Source organism: Atractosteus spatula, chromosome 25 (genome assembly GCF_055471065.1).
Source record: "Atractosteus spatula isolate fAtrSpa1 chromosome 25, fAtrSpa1.hap1, whole genome shotgun sequence".
NCBI lineage: Eukaryota > Metazoa > Chordata > Actinopteri > Semionotiformes > Lepisosteidae > Atractosteus > Atractosteus spatula.
Genome location: NC_142730.1, coordinates 12,830,307 through 12,851,218, shown reverse-complemented (window position 1 = coordinate 12,851,218; position 20,912 = coordinate 12,830,307). Strand labels below are relative to the sequence as shown.

Sequence of the window (20,912 nt, the reverse complement as noted above, 5' to 3'; positions counted from 1 at the left end):
TCAGTCCCTCTGACCGGTACAATACCTTGGCTGAGTGTTTTCCTCCTAGAAGAACCTGGTGCAGCACAGCTCCTGTCCCTCTGTGTTATTGCTGCACAAATGATAAGAATCGTGTGAATGGGAAGAACTCTTTTCACCTACCTCACATTTTCAGCAAGCGCTTCACAGGAAGGGTGGGCTTCACTGGGGTGCTGCCACCAGGGACTGGAGACCAGCCTGATAGACACACAGCAGCCAAACAGGGGAACCAAGGGGAACGCGCCCACTCTTCTGATCAGTGCCAGTGAGATTTTCCACACCCACACAGTCAGTGTCTCAGCTTGATGTCTCAGCTGAGGATGTTCATTATATCTGGAGGTGAGGACAGCTTCTCCACCAGAGTGTTTCCTCTCTCTCTGACCCGTGTCAACAAATTTGAGCTGTTAATTCTATGATTAGGTCAGTTTGGTTGTATAAAACACATGGATTGTCACTAAATCTGATACCAGATTGCTCAGATTGATGTTTTAAGAGCCTGTCATTGACATGATTCTATTTCTGGCATGTGCACTAAACATTAATGTGTCTCATGTCTCGTTAGCTGTGAAGAAAGACTGTAAATACTGTCTGCAGCACAGCTCCCTGGATACAGATACAAGTGAGTACTGTGTGCGTGGGTGTGGATGTATATTCACCCTTACTGTTCAAAATGCTTAAATGATTTTAAATTAAATAAAGCTTTGCTGCCTCACAGTGCTGGGGCCCTGGGTTCAACTTTGGAGCTGTGGTCTTTGTGGAGTTTGCATGTTCTCGCAGTGTTTGTGTGGGTTTCCTCAAGGTGCTCCATTCCCACCCCCCACCCCCCCACAGTCCTAAAATGTACAGGTAGGTTAATTGGCTTCTGGGAAAATTGTCTGTGACATGTTTGAGTGTGTGCGTGTCTGTGTGTGTCTGTGAGTGTGTGTGTGAGAGTGTGTGTGTCTGTGAGTGTGTGTCTGAGCATGTGTGTGTCTGTGAGTTTGTGTTTGAGCATGTGCATGTCTGTGAGTGTGTGTTTGAGCGTGTGAGTGTCTGTGTTTGTGTTTGTGTGAGTCTGCCCTGCAGTGGACTAGTGTCCTGTCCAGGGTTTATCCCGACAAGCGTCTTGCTTGCTGGGACAGGTTCAAGCTCCCTGTGACCCTAATTTGGATGAAGTGAAAATGGACAGACGTTTCCATAGTCATAATTTCCTAAAATAACAGAACTACAAGCTCTGTTACAACATTGATATAACAAAGGATCAAGTTTCTCAGCCAGAATCTGGTCCCCAACACTGATCAGCACAAAATCCACCTGCCTTTTGCTGCTTCTGTCTGTCTTTTTCTTTCGTTTGGTGTTTTACTCAACTTTTCAGCCCTTTTCAAGGGCCATTTGGATATTTATAACATCATTTGCGGGCCATACAAAATTATCAATTGAAAAATTAGCCTGCTATATTTGGTCAAACATTTAATTAACTTACCCCTAATGTGATGGCTGGAGCTGCTTCTCTTTGGTGAGGCGTATGATGTTAGCTGGTATCAATGATGTTGCTACTCGCAACTGCTTTTCCAGGTTTGCATCGGTCAGTCTGGAGCGCAGTCGATCAAACAGCCACTTGCTATCATTGAGTTCCCTGGCAGGTTTTCCCTCCATCTCCATGAACTGCTTGACTTCATCCCGCAGTTCGTAAAACCTCATGAGCATGTTCCCGCGACTCAGCCACCGCACTTCACAGTGATAAACAAGATCACCGTACTCAGAGTCAAGATCATTCAGTAACTCCTTAAACTGGCAGCTGTTAAACCCTCTGCTTTTGACACAATTTATGCATGACACTACTGTTGACATCACATTGTTGAGCCGCAACGACTGTGCACAGACTTTCTTGGTGTATGATGCAGTGGCATATAATTAAATCACTTGGATCAAGACTGAGACGATTCAGTTCTTTCTTGACAAATGCAATTAACCCTTTTTGCGAGCCAACCATGGCTGGAGCCCCATCTGTAGTAAGGCTACTTAACTTTTCAAATGTTAGTTCAAGTTTTTTCAGTTGATAAAACAAGTCTCTCAAACAACGCGACGCGATAAAACAAGTCTCTCAAACATCGCGACGGGATTATTTTGCTTTGATCGCTGTTCTAATCCTGCAGCTTGGATTTGGAACATATCCAACGTTCGTATTGACTCTTGAGGTCTTTTCTGTGTACTGTAATTTCCTCAATCTTCATCTGAGATTCAGTTTTTGTGAGGATTGTTGATCGTGGACGTGGTGATAAAGGTTGGATTGGAGTTATCGTCTGTGTCGACAAAGAAGTCGACAACATCGTCGTCAATCATTGGAGGGAAGGTCACCAACGTCGAGAGGAATCATCTCATCGCATCTCGTCTCCATCACAACGTGTACACTCCCAGCCTGCCTGGCACTGACTGTCCTCTGAGTCACCGCAGTACAGGCAGACAGGCTGCGGGCAGCCGACAAGAAGCATGCGTGTCTGTCCCGTCATGTACTCGTATGTGTCCTGTCTATCCCGTAATGGACGTTCCTTGCTTGTCCCTCAAAATTTACGTTATTATTATGATTCACTTAATATGAATTTATGTTGCTATGAAAAAAGCTCCTAGATTTATTGAATTTCAAGTCCCACCTGCGTAGGGCTGGGCGATATGGCCAAAAACATTATCACGATAAAAATTTTAATATCAGTCGATATCGATAATTATCACGATAAATGTCAAAACATTATTTCTTTCAAGTTTAAAGGCAGATTTTTTCTCCTGAGTGAAAGTTGAAGAAACCAGACAGTTAATTGGTAAATTAAACAACTCTTTATTTTAAGAACACAACAAACACTTGCCAAACAGCAGAAACATTAAACAAATCTGTTAGCTGCCCGGTCTGCAACACACACGCACACTCGAGCAGTATTTTGTGCGCATGCGCATATCATGCGCAAAGCATAAACATATATATCGAACATTTATCAAACTTTTGTTAAAATTATATAGAGGAAAATTATATTGCGATAATTATCGTTATCAAATTATCGCCCAGCTCTACGTCTGTGGTTGCCTTGGCAGGGCGAGACCAAATGATTTTGCGGGCCGGACGTTCCCCACCCCTGTACTAAGAGCTCAGCAGGAATGAAAGCCTGTGACCAGGGTCCCCAGTCCTGTGTGTCTGCAGGATTTCAGTCCAGCTGGACTTTCAGTGACCTCAATTAGCTCATTATTGACTTAATTGGACCAGTTTTACAGCTTCTTCCAGCTCTTCAGGAGCTGCTGCTTCGAAGACCCCTGGAAACCTCACCGACGCCCCGGGTATCCAGGAGCAGGACTGGGGCTGAGCTACAGCAGGGCTCACCAGAAGCAGGCCTGGAGAGCCTCACCTGCAGCTCATAGTGTGTGAGGCTGACCTCAGCTTCACTCACGGTCTCCTTTGCTTTGTCTCCAGATGCTTTTGCAGGGACTGGATATCGGTCTGATAGTGTTTGCGGATCTCCAGCTGACCTTCAGTGTGTCTGTTCTGGGCTTGAGGGCTTTGAGCGAGACAAAGGCCAAGGTAAGGAATCAGCCCAGCACACAGCTGCTCTGCTGCCAAACTCGAGTCACCACCCGTCCCACAGGAGACTCAGATCAGGACAGTCTGGGGGTGTCTCACAGAAACTGGGAACTAAACTGGCCACGATCTGGTTTCACCCCTGGGTTCTGGTAGGAGGTATCGCAGTATCAGAACACTGACCAGTAGATTCAAAAACAATTTCTTCCCCCAAGCAGTCCACATCATAAACAGCTCAAATTAGCACCTGCACTTTAAGGTACTGCACTGTTTGCACTATGTCCTGTCTTGGCTGTTATAACGTCTATTGTCTAAATTTGTCATTTGTGCCAATTTTTTTCCTCCACTGTTACTGGGTACAGCTGAACGAGTAGGCATTCCAATACACTTGTTGTATATGGCCAATAAAAAATCTTGAATCTTGAAAGTGACTGCCTGCAGGAAAGCTTACTTTGCCTGTTCAGCAGTAGGTTAAACTGACGAGTTCTGACAGAAATGCTCATTTTATGTGCAGCCGATTTTTGATACTACTCTTCTGGTGAAATGAATGTACTGAAAAGAAAAATTCTCAGAATTCAGTTGGTTTTAGAAGCATAAGGAAAATGACCACTTGGAAGAAACACGTTGCATATCCTGCTGTTAAACCTCCAGCCATTTGGGTTTCAGTCAAATGAGGAAAAAAACGTTTAAACTTCAGTTTTTTTCATTTCATCCAGAATGTCGTGGACAAGTTGTCATGAAGACAGGAAACAAGCTGTTTCATGCAGAAATGGCTCCAGCTGAACTGAGGTGTATCTGACAAGTATTTTCATAGGCAACTGTTTTATTATTATATTAATAATTTAAAATATTCCTACTGTATCTTATCCTTCATTCAGGCCCCGCCCCCTGCTGATCGCGGCTTCTGATTGGCTGAGTCGCAGCTCCGCGCGCTCGGCGTCTCCGCCTCCTCCGGCTCCGGCTCGCGGCTGCCCGCTCCGCTGAGGGCGCGAGAGGAGCGCAGCCGTTATTTGTGAGCGGCTGTGTGTCGGAGGAGCGATCGTCTCCCTGCGGCTGATCCCTGTGGAGGCGTATGGGGCTCCTGAGGCGCGGCTCTCTGCCTCCTGTCACACTGCGGAGAAGAGCCGAGGGCAGACCTGCAGCCCCGCTCCGCCGCTATGAGAGGGAGCGGGGCTGCTCGGTCCTGTTCGCTGTTCGGCACCGCAGGCCCGCCGGTAACTGGACCGAGCTCAGCCCGGGAGTCCCGCCAGCCTCGTCTGCAGCCGGGAGGCGCTGCTGAGCCCCGGGACCCTGCTCATCCCCGCGGCCTGGAGCAGAGCCCAGTGCAGCACAGCGCCAGGGACAGGCGGGGAGAGAGAGAGCGCCTCCTCAGAGGAAGAGGGGCGCAGGGAGAGAGATCAGGGGCTCCAGCTGCCCCGAACCAGCGGGTCTGCAGGACCGTCAGTCTCGGACCTCCTGCGGCCCAGCGACGGGTCTCTGCTGCTCCCGGCCGCAGGGCTTCACACACCGTGGCGCTGCGGCAGGGCGCTGCAGGACGAGCTGCTTCGAGACCAGATGTGTTGTTGCGGACTGTTTAGAGCACAAGGTCTGTGCGTGAGCGAGCGGAGTGAACATGAGGAGGAGCCGGAGAGCAGATCTGCAGGGCGAGTCTAGATCACAGGAGGACTAATGAGCAGGCTGTGTCTGGGAGAGGTCTGGCAGGAGACTGGAGTGACAGTAAAAGCCCTGATGAGCGAGTCGTGTGAGAGAGGAGGGAGAGGCGAGTCTGGATGGAGGGAGGAAGTGGTGTCTGACGTCATATCGTGAGCAAGACGCTCCGCTCTGTTTTCTGAAACTTTCCGGCTGACACTTTGGATATCAGACAGTTAGTGCTTCTGTTGGTAGAGTTGGGAAAAATCAGAAAGCATATAAAAAATGTAATTTTATAATTAAATATAGTGATTATAATGACTTATTAAACGTGAGCGTGACGTCGACACATCGGGATTGTGACGCAACAATTCCGGTCCGGGAAAGCGCTCCGGTGCTTCTGAGTCGCTCAGCGCTGATGCTCATAGCGAAGAAAACACTTGAGCTCGACACGGGTTGTCAATCTTCTGTCTTTTCACTGAAGATCCTGGTGGTTTACGGACTAGGTAGGGACCTACCATGGCTCGGTATCGCGGATCCGATTGTTCTTGACCTGTTTCTCCTGGGCAGATCGAGCTGTTATTGTGTTAACACGGTGTTCAGTGAGAGGGGGTTAAAAGCTCTTAACCTGCTGGAGTTTTATTAAAGCCCAGAGTGCAGATCTGAACAGGAATTCATTGCTGCTTCTGTTCCTGTCTCTGCTTTCACTGATGTGAAGAATTTGCTTGTGTTCTCAATATCCCGTGTCTGCCCTTCAGCCTGTTGGGTTGTATTCCATTAGGACCAGCTGGTTAGAGAGAGTTCTGTGGTGTCTAGTGGGTCTGCTGCTGGCCTGTCAGCAGTACCTTGACTCCCAGTGTGTGAGAAGCGCCGCCCAGCTCCCTGCTTCACTGTGCTGTTCTACTGGCTGACTGACAGGTCCAAGATGAGCCCGAAGGAGTGCAGCTGTGAGCCCAGCAGGGTGAAGTGGTTCTCCTCCTGTGTGCAGCGCACAGGCTGCCAGTGCCCCGGGCCAGGTATGACACAGCTGGATCTAGACCAGTGCCCCCTGAAGCCAGTCCCCCCACACACTGACTCCTGGCTTCCCTTTCCACTGGGACCCCATCCCTGGGCTCAGTTCTGACTGACCTGAGGGGCTCCTCACTGTCACCCTGCAGGTCTCCTCAGCTCGAGGCAGGGAAAGCAACAGCAGTCTCTTCATCTTTTCAACTAAATGATGATTTGAGCAAAAATAAATAAAAGATATAACATCAAATATAATAATATATTATGTTATATAATATAATAATAAGATAAAAAATAATATAATTTAGTGCGTGAGAGTATGTTTAAGAAGACTAACATCCATGTAAGGTATGAAACTATTGAAAGTGTTGAAAATGAGTAATTCACAGTGGTTATGAAATGAGCTGTGTCCGAGTGATGTACTGCAATTATTCTTTAATTTACATTTAATTGTAAATTTGGGAAAAGCAAATGTATATTTATGAAGATCTGTCCAAGTCGTTTAGACTGGGTGTAAGAGAAGCTGAATTAGAGGCTTTGATCCCCTTAGAGCAGCAGAAGGAGGTTCTCCACCTGGGAGCAGAGCTGCTGCCCTGATTCTTCTTCAACACTGAAATCCTCTGTTTGCTGAGGAGCAGCTGCTAACAAGACTGATGTGACCCAGAGAGCAGCTCTCTTTGTGGGCTCTTCAGGGTTAAGAAGTCCCAGTGGCTGCAGCTGTCATTCAGGGCCACTGATCTGAAAATGAGACGAAAACAAAACCCTGCACTCTTTAGCCTCCTGCCCTTAGAGCAGATCTGTATTCCTCTCTACTGGAAAACTGTCCGGGGTGAAAGAGTCCCAGCTTTTATGGGCTGTGCATCAATAATCATTTTGATCTCTATAATTCTCAGACGTGTGTCAGTAGGGTTTTAGGTCCCTCAGTCAACAGGTCGGTTTCAGAGTTTTCTCCCTAGAAGTCTGTGCTGTGGCGACACCAGTGTTTCCCCTGTCTGTGTGTCTGCTGTAGATGAGGTTCTGGCTGTTCTGGAGGGAATGAGCAGCGCTGATGAGGAATTTGGGAAGAACCTGGTAGAAGAGCTGCTCTCCCTCCTGCAGAGGAACACCAAGGGGACACTGCCAGTCATCCTGGGATTCCTCGAGAGCCCCCAGGTAACATGAAGGAGCTCCCTACACACCTCCTGACATACTCGTTGCAAACGCACTCTAATCAGGAGCCCAGTGTGCTCCAAGATACTGTCTGTGCTGTTTCTTACAACTAGAGGTCAGAGGATAAGCCCTACCGTGTTGTCATCTTGACAGATGTGCTTGAGTGGAAGCCTGGGGTTTCTCTGTGTGCGTTTCCACTCCCTCGTGTGGTGAGCTGGGGTGGTTCTGCTGTTTCACACTCAGTTCCCGTTGGCCAGGCTGACTGGCCCTGAAGGAGAAGCCTTTGAACAGACACTTGGTGCTGTGATGAGAGCAGCAGTCTCACCCCTGGCTTTGGTTCTGCCCTGCTCTAGGTGACAACTGCCCATCGCTCTGCTGTCCTCCAGGCAGTGGAGAAGCTGCTGCGCAAAACATCTGCGCAGCATCTGGATGAGTCCTTGGCCAAGAGCACCGTCTCGATGGCCTTGAATGAGATGACTATGTCACCGGTATGTAAACCCCTTTAATTCCTGCCTATCGAACTGTTGTCTTGCTGCAGTACTGTGGTCTGTTTCCTTGCCTGTAGCACACATTGATGCATCTAATGGAAGCAAATCATTTTGTGTTAACTTGTGTGCTCATTGGCTTGATCCAAGCTGTTGCTTCAACTCCAATACCATCGACTCCCAAGACGCTCTGATCTCTTTTTACTGTTGTTTCAGAAATGGCTGCCTGACTGGCAACAGCCAGCCAGCAACATTGTCGTTTGTGTGGTGAGAGACCACTACGACAGTACCATGGATATGGTGCTGTCCTTCTTCCAGCCCGGAGTGCTCCCTCACCACGCGCTGCTTAATGCTTTAGGAGATATCTCCCGCAACTGCAGTAAGTTCTGTGCTGCTAATGGGGTGTGATCTGCACAGATATATTCCGGATTTTTTACTGTGCTGTATTTCAAACTTCATGATACTGCTCGTATCTGTTCATTCAAGCCCTGATACATGAGCTTATTATGAAGGCTCAGTGTTTGTTACTCATCCCGCTGCTGAGTCTCCAGTGTTATCATGAGCCTTGGTACCTACCCAGTGTGAAATGTGTTTTCTTTGAAGGTCGTGACATAGCAAGGGATATAGTGAGACTTCTGGACCTGCTGGTGCCTGTTCTCCCCCTTGCTGTGACTAATAAAATGAAGGCAATGATGGCTTTTGGTAAGTGTTCAAGCTGTCTCATTAAGGGGGATTGCTTGGTTCCACTGGCAATCCACTGACAAGGCCTGTTCAGACCTCTTCCCACTGAGCTACAGGACTGCTTTGATGTAGCTGAGGAGTGTAGCAGGCTGTTCCTCTCTTGTGTTGTCAGCATTGGAAGGCCTGTATGAGAGCTGGGCGAAATTCCAGGGTCCTGGGCAGTGTGTTCAGGACTGTTCAAGCCAGGTCATGATAAGTTTTGATGTAGTGCACAGATGGCTGCCGTCTTCTGAGCCAAAGGTATGGGATCTTTAATCCAGTGTAGGTTATTTGACATCTTATTAATCATCCTGAATTCTCAGATGTTCTGGAGGAAAGAATGGACTTGAATGCAAAGAAAAGATGTATCCATGCAGGTATTAGGGAAGGGTATCAGGGTCCAGGGTTCAGATCACAGTAAGCAAAGCTGAATAGGGTGCACTTATGAAGCAGGTTTTATTCATTGCTCAAAGCTGTTTTAACTGTCTGTGGTTTTAGACAAGTTTGCTTTCCTGTGACTGAATCCTTTCCTTGAGAATGATGGTGTTTGTGTTTTGCTCTGTCTGAAGGTGACGGCGGCCATTGTCTTGGCCCTGGCAGCTATGTGCTGCCTGCTCCCTGAGGAGAAGTTTCAGTGTGAGCTGCCAGCAGTTTTACAGGCCTTCCAGCCACTGTATGCAGCTGAGGTGGACGTCACCTACTCCAGAATCAACAAGGTAGGCCTGTGACCGATGATGGGCCTTTAGGTGTACAGGTTGTGGATTGCGAGGGCCGTTTCTTTTAGAAAATGGATTTTGATTCAAACAATCACTAGTAGCACTTTCCCAGTGTCCCTTTGTCCACTAGCTCCAGTGATGAGCTGGTGAGTCCCAGTGCAGAAGAGGATTATGGTCTGTTGTGCCCCATGTGATTGTGAAGGGTGTGAACAAGGTGGATCTGCCAGGAGTAGAGTCCAGGGGAGGCGTTATCCTGCTCTGTCAGATTTTTGTGTGTGATCAAACTACCAAAATCCTAATGCTAATGTGTTATTGCATACAGTGAGAGAGTGAGGCCTCTTGATGAAGCAGCAGTGCCTCTCCAGATTGACTCCAACGTGCTCTTCTTTCAGAGTCTGAGTATGCTTGTGGAGGCAGCAGTGCCGAAGGCCAGACCAGTGCTGGAATCCCAGCTGGAGCAGCTGCTGACTATGGTGCACGCCCAGGTAATGGGGACAGCAGCCCGCTCACCTGCACAGAAAGACGTTACAGTAGTCAGTAAGAGTGTCTGTCTGAGGGGTGAAGCCCTCAGGAGCCTCATCAATGACAGCAGCTCAGTGCTGTGATCTACCCCTCTCCACAGCTCATGGCAACACTGAAGTGCCGTGTATCTGACTGGTGAAGCCCTTATTCATTCAGTTGAACGGATATTGATGACTCAGCTCATTTTATCATGGCATTAGAACAGCAGTCCATGAGAGAGTGTGCATGATGCCCTTGTGGGTGTTATAAGAGTGCTCTGGTGCCTGTCTGGTGTCCCAGGATCTGGCAGTGCTGATGGGGCTGTGTGCCAGTGTGCCCCTGGATGTGGTGCTGTCTGTGCTGAAGAGACTGGAGACCCAGGTGACTGACCCAGCCTTCCCCTGCAATGAGCAGGGCTCTGGGGTAGGTGTACTGCATCAGAGTCCTGACAGACAAACAGAAGCTGCTCTTAATGTCAGCTTCTACGTACAAGTTTCAGCACCTTGATGTGGATTGTCATGCTTGTTACTACAGAGTGATTTCACCTGTGCCCTGATTCTGTGCTATGGGCATGTTGCACTTAAAGCACCTGCAGAGGATCTACTGCAGAGAATGGACACTGACTTTATGGAGAGACTGAGACCCCATGTCACCACTAAGGTAGGCAACATGTCCTCCTTTAAGAACAAGAGATCTGACAGAGTGAACCTCACAGCTCCTGTCTGAAGAGTGTATTCAACCACTGCTACATTCTGTAATGTGCGTCTGTAACGCAGGGAGGTATTTGTAACAACCCTCAGGCAAAAGTTCTTCCTTATTTGTTCTGCTACTTTCCTGCAGTGTCTGGGTAGAAATTGTTAATTATACTTGGACCTGATGGGATTGTTATGGGGAGGAGGACACAGGGATACAGTGTCCGTGGCTGTCCAGGCTGTGAGTGTCCATCACAGCCCAGGGCTGGTGGAGGTGAGGTGGTGAGGTGGCGTCTGGGCTGTCAGTGAGTGAGCTGCTGTGTGTCCCCCTGCAGGAACCCAGTGTCAGACTGAGCCTGTGCCACAGTGTTTGCATGATTGCACAGGCAGTGCGCAGCGCCAGTCCCACCGGAGCTCCCAACTTCCCTGCCAAGGCCAAGCTCCTGGCGACAATGATGGTCAGTGTGTCTGACGCAGCCGCCTGTCTGCTGTTTTCCCACACGGATGCTCTGGACAAGCTGTATCCTGTCACTGTGAATCGGAGATAGTTTGCGAGAAGTGATTGGAAGGGAAACTGTTTTGCTATTGATCAATACAGTTGTGTTTTTAGCTTTTGGGAAACACTGTTCCAGAAGTATTCAGAAAAATGACTCCTTTGTTCACAGTGACATGATCCTGTGTCCTGTCTCTAAAGACAGCACTGAGAACTGCAACAAAGGGGCAGTAGTGGACAACTTCAACAGTCAGTGTTACAGAGCTCATGTGATCTGTCTGAGATTGACCTGCTGTTCTTGTTTCCTGTAGGCTCTTGACCTTCTGCAATTCTTCGGCAGTGGTTACACTCTGGATGACAGCTTGAAAGAGAGTTTGAGGGAGGGGATATTATATCTGGCTGCACAAGACCTCAGACAGACCATCCAGACCCTACTGACCCTCACATCTCCCTCTGAGAGGTAGAGCTCAATTCTAACAGTGAGAGGCTCTTTGCAGTGATAAAAGCATCACAACAACTGCACTGTGTTGTGGCGTCAGTGTTTGTGTATTTTAACTCTGAGAATGAGTTTGAATGCAGAGCCCTGCACTCACAGCTGGGGGGTGTGAGGCTGACTCGGGGGTGTGTTTTGCAGCTCACTCCCGGAGGTGTGGCAGGTCCTCAGTACCAGCCAGGTGGTCTCGGAGACCGTGAAGCACCTGGCTGATCATCTCGGCCTGATGATGGACATGAAGGTGGATGATCCAGAACTGGATGTAAGTGACTATAGAGCCCATCTGCTGGTGTTTCTAACTGAGCAGAGGACAGATAGTCAGACAGCTGACAGCTACAGCACAGAGGTACTGTCTCCCTGTAATATGTCTCAGCCCAATAGCAGGCAGAGAGACACCAGCAAGTAGGCAAGCGGCTGTGTGAGCAAACAGCTCCCTGTTTGCAGCACAGGGACAGGCTGGCGAGCACAGAAAAGCGTGGTGCAGACCAGCAGCCCAAAGCCACATCCAGAACAGGCCAGAACAAAGCTGGGTGAACACAGAGGCTCAGCACTCAGCAAACTCCAAACTCAGAGCTGATGGTAGTAAGCACAGTCTGTAAACAGACAGACACAGCACACAAGCACAAGAGGGTAATCTAGACAACAAAGACAGGGTGAAGCTAGGAGCCAGTATCCGAGGAGCAAACTCGGAAGTCAGGGAGAAGCTCGAGAGTTTAGGACCGAGTTCCTGAGCGCTGACAGACCAAGGGCTTGTGTAGCTTGAACCCCCTGAGGCGGGCGTGGTGGACAATTATCTTCAGATGTGGCTGGCTAGCACGTCAGTTTTAGCTGTCCCTTCTGCTGACCAGCAGCGACCAGCATGACCCTCCCTCAGTGTAACCCTTGTCCCAGCAGTACTGGGAATGAAGGCCGACTGGTGTCCTCCTGTCTTCAGATCCACAGACACACAGAGGAGCAGCTGGCAGCTCAGAGCTCAGCCCTGACAGAGCAGGAGACCCCAGCTGAGCCAGTTGTTCTGCAGGCTCTACTGGGCTTGATCACTGTCCTGTCCATCGCAGACAAGAGTCAAGCCAAAGCACTGGTGCCCTTTGTGTACTGTAGAGCCAGGCCCTGCTTGGAAAGTGTAAGTTTTTTAGGATGTTCTTTGTTCAAATATTGTGTCATTTGTTTTTGTGTATTAAATTTAAATATAACATTTTTAATTGTAATCAATTGGATATCCATGATTACAGTGTTTGCCCTTTGAGCTACAGTGACAGTGGGCTCAGACTCCAGCCCTGAGAGGAGAAAATAAGTGGTGACAGTTTGTGCGTGTCTGTGTGTAAAGTTTCCCTCTTGTCCTGTGTCTGTGTTAAAGGAGAACCTGGAGGTCCGCAGAGCCACAGTGGTTCTGCTGGGGCAGCTGGTCAGGCTGGGCTCTGACAAAGCCCGGCTCAACAAAGAGGTCCACAGCTCCCTGGTCAGCATGCTGCTGAACCTGACTGACCCCAGCCCAGAGGCTATCCATGTAAAGACACAGAGCTGCCGCTGGCTGGGCTCAGCCTGTGGGACTGTGGGTCTTCTCATGTCCTTCTTTGATAATGATACTTGTCACCTATCCAGTGTTTCACCAGCTTTGCAATCGGTGAAGAAAAACAACCCTACAGTCAGTATGAACTTGTAGCCTGGAAATCTAAACATTCAGAGGGTTACTATCAAGGATGTGTCAAAGGGTTTCAGGGCTGGCTGCTATTTTGTGACATTTGTGTAGTTTCTGTTTAATTTGGGCTCTGTGTGAAGATAAACTGGTTTTGACGATGTGGATTTCCCCAGGCCTGCTGGACAGTCCTACAGCACTTCACCCTGGAATGTGTGCTGTCCATGAAGGAGATGTGCAGGATCCTGGTGAGTGAGGTTCTCCTAGGGCTGGCTTCTGGGCTGCTGGTGAGAGAGGGGAGCACAGCCTGCGTTTGGGACACAAACACACAAAGACTTGTCTCAGATTTAGGAAATATATTTGTGCTAAACCAGGCTTACACTGAGCACTAATTACAGTGAGTAAGAGCTGAAAGTGCCAGATTATAATGACAGTAGTGCTGATGAGTTCATACACTCTCATTAGATGGATTAGAGGTGCTTCTCTGTAATGGAGGGCTGTCTCTCACATGGGGGCTCCTGTACGGTAGTAGCGTGCTGTCTCACACTGCCCTGCAATATTCCCTGTGTCCAGATAACGAGTGGGCAGATCAGCCTGGCCCAGAGGCTTGCGCTCCAGGGTGCACAGAGCAGAAGGGCCTGGGTTCGGGAAAGTGCTGCCATCTTCATTGGTAAGAGCTCAGTGACAATGAGAAGAGTGATTGAGACTCAGTGTAGAGGTGATGCTCCACTGGTAAAAGTGAGTTGTGCTGTGGTTAGTGATGGGGTTTTGCCGGGATGGGAATTCAAGCATTAAAAGGATACTCTGTAGGTTTCCCTTGAAACAGCTTTGAGTCTGAAGGTGTTTGATCAGTGGGGTTTTCTCAAAGGACTCAGGCTCTGATATGTCACGCTAGTAAAAGGCCTCTAGTAAGAAGGCTCTAGTATGTCTAGCTACAGTAGTCTCATTTCGGCAGCAGGACACTGGGCACCACTTTCAGCCTCTTCTGTCTAGTGTTTGAAATGCATTTTTCTGTCAGTAATGAAGCAGGTTAGTCAGACTTATCTATATCGCCAAGAAACACATTTCCATGAGCTGCTCCCCATTCCAAGTGTTGGCAGTGTGCGCTGGTGCAGTATCCTGTGTGGTGCTGTGTGTGCAGGAGCTCTGCTGTTCAACCCCTCTGTGTTTCAGGCCTCCAAGTGCAGCAGCTGCAGAGGAGACTCTGCTCTTGTTTCGCTCTGAGAAGAGCTCAGCGAGGTAACGATGCTTGTCTTTTGTGTCCAGTATGTTGACCAGTTGTTCTTGTACAGTATATACAGACTCTAGTATTTTAGAGTCTGTTTAACCAGAAATTCTGGCTGTAGCCTCTCACACCATAGATACCCAGTGTACAAAGTTTTGAGAAGTTCAGAACATGGAGATGAAAAATGTATAGTTGGCCTGTTTAGCAGATTTCTGTGGAATTGCACATCTGTAGTAGTGCTGCTTTATTTTATTCTTTTTAGAGACTTGTGCGGTCTGTGAATTACAGTGTGGCCGTTTCTTCTAGCTTCATACTTTGACATTTTTGACTACTGTTCCTTCTGATAGTGAAGAGAACACAGATGTCACACAGAAAGGATCTCACACTCCTTCTTTAACCCCACTGCATGAGGTGCAGACCTGCTGCTCTGCACAGTGTCTCCTAACTCACACCTGCTGGGCAAGAGCTGGATCAGCACTGCAGCTGTGTGTCAGGAGCTGAGCAGGACTGCAGGACCTCGTCTCTTTCCTTCCGCAGCCCTGAGGATCCTGCTGCAGGACCCAGAGCCGCAGGTGCGGGAGAGGGCTGCTGAAGCCATGGGGCTCTTCACCCGGCCCTGAGCAGCACTCTGGAGTCGGGGCGCCCCTCCCCATCCACTGCAGAGACACCTGGGCACCCCAGCTCACTCTGGACCTGACAGCACACCTCTCTCTCTCCTACACACACACACATTTGTGTTTAAATAAATTACACAACGTGTACAGAAGCTGGTTTTCATTCTAGAATGTATGAATGGTGCTGAACCAACACTGAAGTGTATGAAGCGCTTTCCTGTCTTCAGTCTGCAAGTGTTCAGACAGGAGGAGCTGGAAACAAGCTGTTTCACACAGAAGTACAGAATACAGAGCAGTGAAGTGCAGGAGACAGAATAACACTTGAGAGACAGAGGGGCGCAGGAGAGGTTATGGTTATGGTGTAGCATGAAAGACAAGGTAGCAGGTCTGTGGAAAGTGGGAGGAAGCCGCAGTCGGAAGTGATCGTGGGGAGACGCATGTCTGAGGTCATGTCATAAAGAAGAAGCGCTGCTCTGTCTTCACACACTTTCCAACTGACACAGGGAATAAGAGAACCATTTGCTTGTAGGAAGAGCAGGAAGAATACAACGTTATGTAATAACTTTCAATCAATGAATAATATTAATGATTATAATCACTGATTATGCGCATGTGTCACATAGGGGCAGCAGGATTGTGACGTAACATTTGGCGGTCAAGAGCGCATTCCAATTTTAGTGACTTGCTCAGAGCTCAAGTATGAAGCAAAGAAAACATCTCACCTTCTGAGCTTCTTTTTTCACTGCTGATTCAAGAGTCATGGCTGTTTACTGGACTAGGCAGGGACGTGCTGAGGCTCGGTCACACGGATCGGATTGTTCTAGTGCTGTTTCTCCTGGGCAGATCGAGTTATTACTGTGTGAACATGCGGTCTGAGCAGGAAGGAGTTCAAGCCTCTTAACTTTGGGGTGTTTTGTATTCACCAGATGACTACAGAGTGCAGATCTCAGGAGAAATGAATTGAATGATGTGCAAGATTTTCTTGCGTCCTTTATTTCCCCTTTCTGCCAGTTAGCAGAGGTGGATTGTATTCCAGCACGACAAGTTGGTAAAAGAGAGTTCTGTGGTACCTAATGAGTGTCGCTTCTGGCCTGTGAGCAACACGTTGACTTGTCACAAGCATTAAGCCATATCCAGCTCACGTCTTCACTGTGTTGATAATTTTAAATGCCAGAAATGTTTAGTAATAATAGAGTAGGAGGACAGAATTCATGTTTTGGAGGGGCGCATTAGCACACTATTAGATGTTAACCACATTGAGGGATGGATAGATTCAGCTCCTTCAGAGCACTCAGTCATTTCAGAATTGGCTGCAGTCCCTCCTGGCCCAGCTGTCTCCAGGTCAGCGCCGGCACCAGCAGCAACCACACGCGAGCCCTGGGTCGCAGACAGGGGTCTAAGAGCTCAAGGACTAGACCCCCTGCACACCAGTCACCAATCCGACTAAGCAACAGGTTCTCTGCTTTAGGCAGCACGTCTGTTGATGCAGATAAGGTGCTCATAATTGGCGACATGATAATCAGGAATGTTAGAAATCCTAACCATCACAAAGCAGTGGTCTCTGTAAAATGCCTCCCTGGGGCCTGAGTTTCTGACATTGAGGCGAAACTAGACACATTTTCCAGCAATGAAGTCTCCACCTTGGTTGTTCACACTGGAACTAATAAAGTACCAACAATCCGAGGGGTATTAGAGCAGCTTCATTTCTATGTGCAAAAGAGCACAAAGAAAAATGTCGGAATTTAATTGTGTCTGGTCCCTTACCAATCCTATACAGAGGGGACGTCCCCTATAGTAGGCTGTACTCCCTAAATCGCTGGTTAGAGACTTGGTGTGCATACACAAGAATAACCTTAATTAATAGTTGGGACATTTTTTGGGAATGGCTTTTATAAACGGGATGGTCTCCAGCTTAACCAGAAGGGATCATTTATTCTATCCCCAAAAATAGCAGAGAAGCTGCTTCCTTGACTACTAAGAGCACCAACCAGGCCTCAGCCATGTGATCTAAAATCGTGTGCTGTCTGTACTCCCAGCTCTAGTTCACCTCCTGTACCGACCCAGGTTCTCTACCACACGGCATCCCATCAATGACATTACTATCCAGAACCAGATATGAGTGTGAATAGACAGAGTATTGCAACTATCACTAGACCTAGATTAGAATTCAGACGTTCCTTTAGGGGCTCCTGTGTTGACAATTTAATCTCCATTCCACTGGTAAACCTAAATCAGTTAAAACATGAAACTACCATATAAATGCTCACTGTTAAATGTTCGCTCACTAGGCAACAAATCAGTTCTGGTTAATGATATGGTGCTTGACACCAACTCTGACCTGTGCCTACTAACAGAAACCTGGCTTTGACCCACTGACACTATTCCTGTAGTTGAAGTCTCACCTAATGGCAAAACGTTTTTGTAGAAAGCTCGTTGCTCAGGGCATGGAGGTGGCCTAGCAGTCATCTTCAGTGAGTCTCTGAGAATTGAATTAAAAACTATTAATAACTTTCACACATTTGAAACAATGCTCCTTAAAATAGCTCCTGAATCATCTACATACATTCTTTTAGTGTACAGACCCCCCGGTAGATCCCATCCCCACTCAGCTAGTCAAAGATTCCCTCTAAGTACTGGCAGGACCTATAATTAGTATGATGAACATGTCCCTTGCATCAGGAGTTGTACCTGATCAATTTAAGGTAGCAGTTGTTAGACCGCTCCTTAAGAAGCCAAATTTGGACCCACAAGTTCTTAACAACTACAGGTCTGTCTCAAACTTTTGATACACAGGCTTGAGTCTGAGGTTGGCTTATGTGGAACCGTCTTTAAGTGGTTTACTTCATATTTAACTCATCGTTTTCATTATGTTCAAATGCCTAAAAATTGTACTGCTTCGTTAATGTCACCAGTTCAATTTGGGGTACCACAGGGATCAGTGCTGGGACCAGTATGGTTCTCTCTCTGCAAGCTGCCGCTAGGTAGGAAAATACGAAAAGATTATATTAACTTTCATTCATATTCTGGTGACACTCAAATATACATTTCATTTACACCAAATGGCAACTCTTCTATTATCACTTTAGTTAACTGCATTAATGAAATAAAGACAGATGTGTGAAAACTTTTTGTTACTCAACTGAGATTCTATTGTTTGGAGGCAACAATACTGACAGGACTACTATAACTTCAGCACTTAACTCAGAGGATTTAAGAATTTGCCTCAAAGACTCTGCATGTAACCTGGGCGTCATATTAGACACAAGGCTCTCATTTATCTCTCATGTTAAAACAGTATCTAAAACATGCTTCCTATAATTAAGAAATATTGCAAAACTAAGGTAGTTTCTCTCCACTCAAGACAAAGAAATTCATACATGCTCTTGTAACAGCAGGTTAGACTACTGAAATGCCCTACTATCAGGAAGCACCTATCGCACTTTCAACACCTTACAGCGAATTCAGAATGCAGCAGCTAGAATCGTTACTAGGAGCAGAAAGTACGACTATATAACCCCCATACTTAGCTCTCTTCATTGGCTTCCTGTCAGCTACAGGGCGGACTTCTACTTACTTACAAGGCTCTCAGAAGTCAGGCACCTGTCTATCTAATGGACTTATTAATGTTAACACCCAAATCGCCTGCTTAGTTCACAGAACGCAGGCCATCTTCATATTCCACGAATTAATAAAATAACAGTTGGCTGTAAAGCCTTTAGGTACAGGACCCCTATCTTATGGAACAGTCTCTCACCCCATATTTCAGGATTCATATCCAGACTGAAGACCTACTGTACTACTTCAGCCTAGCCTATAATAATAATAATAATAATAATAATAATAATAATAATAATTGCTTACACTTATAAATAAATAAATATATATATATATTTCTGGACACTCCACTCAAAGTGCTTTACAGGTAATGGGGATCCCCTCCACCACCACCAGTGTGCAGCCCAATCTGGATGATGCACCAGTCCTCCCCACACACCAGCTCTCAGTGGGGAGGAGAACAGAGTGATGAAGCCAGTTCAGAGATGGGGATTATTAGGAGCCCATGATGGGTAAAGGCCAGGGAGAAATTTGGCCAGGACACAGGGGTAACACCCCTACTCTTTTCGAGAAACACTCTGGGATTTTTAATGACCACAGAGTGTCAGGATCTCACTTTTACGTCTCATCCGAAGAACGGCACCTTTTTACAGTATAGCGTCTCTGTCACTATTCTGGGGCATTAGGACCCACACAGACCGCAGGGTGAGCGCCCCCTACTGGCCCCACTAACACCTCTTCCAGCAGCAACTATAGTTTTTTCCCAGGAGTCTCCCATGTGATTGATAATTAATAAAGACACACCCATCTCCCATCCCCCATGTTACTGCAGCCTCATCTACAGCAGACACCTCACCGGTCTCAGTCTGAATTAATTAGGCAGAGGGAGGATGAAGACCATTAAAGAAACTTAACAACAGATGTCATAAAGACTCAGTTCATTCAATTCCAATTCAAAGTAGTGTTACGAGTCCGGCTAATAAAACCGAAACTAAAATATAAACTATAAAATATAAAATATAATATTTTATATTATAAAATATAAATGCGGGAACTGGAAAATAATCCTGCAACCGATCTTTTCCGCAATTCGAAAAAACTAAATCAGACGGGGAAGCCAGTAATCCTAAATCAAAGCTGTAATCCGAGAGCCGTCGTTCAAAGCAGAAAGCCAGGAGTCCGAAACCGAGGAGTGTACTTTCCGCAATCCAGAAGCCGCAGGTCCAACAGAGACAAGCAGTTCCAAGCCGAAGAGGTGTAAACGAGACGAGCGAAAAGCAATAATAAAGCTCACATGTACACCGAGCAAGGAGGTCAGGGAAGACTGTGCTTCAGTGTATAATGAGATGGTGGTGTGGTGGTGAATTAGTGATCCCGTAGGTTGCCTAATTCAGCGTGGTCTACGCAACAGGGAAGCGGGGATCATAACAAGTAGCAAAGGAGCATTGTTTTCAAACATAAGCTGCATAGAGCCCTGTTACTCAGGAGTTACTCGGCCGTTAGTCAACGAGGCTCCCAAGTAGAGCTGGGTGTTGTAACTTGGGCATTTCTATCCACCTCCTCCATCTGAGGGTTTATGGCAGAAAGTAAACTACACTCGGCCCAATACACAGCTCACCTGTGCTTCAGAATGGAATGTGTTCAACAACTGTACGGAATAGTATGTCTTCCAGGGCGCCTTTTTTGTAGGAAGGAAAAGAATTCCCTCTTGCAAACAGGTTTCCTGTTCCATCTATACTCAAGATCAAATAACTATACTGAAATCCTTAAATACTAGCAGCATGCAGTTAATCCTCCCATCTGCCTTTGTGCTGCTCCTTTTAGTCAAAGCAATAAACCCAAACCTTACCTAGAAAGAATCCCACAAGCAAACACAACACACAACCTCTCCCTTCCATGTTGATGAATGATCACACAAACCTCATGTATAGTATAAGCCCCCCCAGTGGCCTTTATATACTCAAGACTCCTGGGCTTCAGCTCCTACACACAGAGTGTAGGAATCATGGCGACAAAAACTGAAATTGAAGCCCAGTCCTTCAGATAGTCATGAGCTGGATTAGTACTAATACCAGCAGTGACATCCTCCAGTAGTGCAGGTCAGGGGTGGTCTAAATTAGATAATGAGACAAATAGTTTCATTGCAAAGCTGAATATTTGGTTACTCTTACTCTTTGTCATGAGATATTTTTTGTCATTTCAGATTTTATCTCCCAGATTAAAGATTACATTTTTCTGAGCACTTAGAGGAAAATATCTGGGCCCCAGATTGAAATATTCCAAGTCCAGTCTTGTTTTCTCAGTTAATGTCATGTGGGAGAGGATTAGTGATAATTAAAATCTATGAAAGCACAAGTTCCTGCATTCAGAATGGGGAATTAATGATACTGTAGCTCTTAAAGCACCTAATTCAAGAGTGACCATTTGGACAGCACAGTGG

General features: G+C 47.1%; 1 protein-coding gene across 1 annotated transcript; it reads left to right on the top strand.

Annotated features, from left to right (window-relative positions):
• The first annotated feature begins 6,113 nt into the window (after positions 1-6,113).
• LOC148815456 (uncharacterized) lies at positions 6,114-14,923 on the top strand. The gene is made up of 19 exons (XM_088905796.1): positions 6,114-6,204; positions 7,203-7,345; positions 7,696-7,830; positions 8,044-8,206; positions 8,431-8,529; positions 8,681-8,808; positions 9,117-9,263; positions 9,656-9,748; positions 10,065-10,187; positions 10,299-10,424; positions 10,792-10,914; positions 11,261-11,409; positions 11,584-11,704; positions 12,377-12,565; positions 12,800-12,949; positions 13,255-13,326; positions 13,652-13,748; positions 14,252-14,317; positions 14,841-14,923. The coding sequence occupies exons 1-19, from the start codon at positions 6,114-6,116 to the stop codon at positions 14,921-14,923; spliced, it is 2,298 nt and encodes a 765-aa protein (XP_088761922.1).
• The last annotated feature ends 5,989 nt before the right edge of the window (positions 14,924-20,912 follow it).

What these genes read in the sequence shown, in the direction of transcription:
- LOC148815456 (XM_088905796.1), top strand. Translation starts at nt 6,114, where the DNA reads ATGAGCCCGAAGGAGTGCAGCTGTGAGCCCAGCAGGGTGAAGTGGTTC. An exon ending in TGGATGATCCAGAACTGGAT is followed by an intron (nt 11,705 to 12,376) that starts GTAAGTGACTAT and finishes TCCTGTCTTCAG; the next exon opens with ATCCACAGACACACAGAGGA. An exon ending in AGGAGATGTGCAGGATCCTG is followed by an intron (nt 13,327 to 13,651) that starts GTGAGTGAGGTT and finishes CCCTGTGTCCAG; the next exon opens with ATAACGAGTGGGCAGATCAG.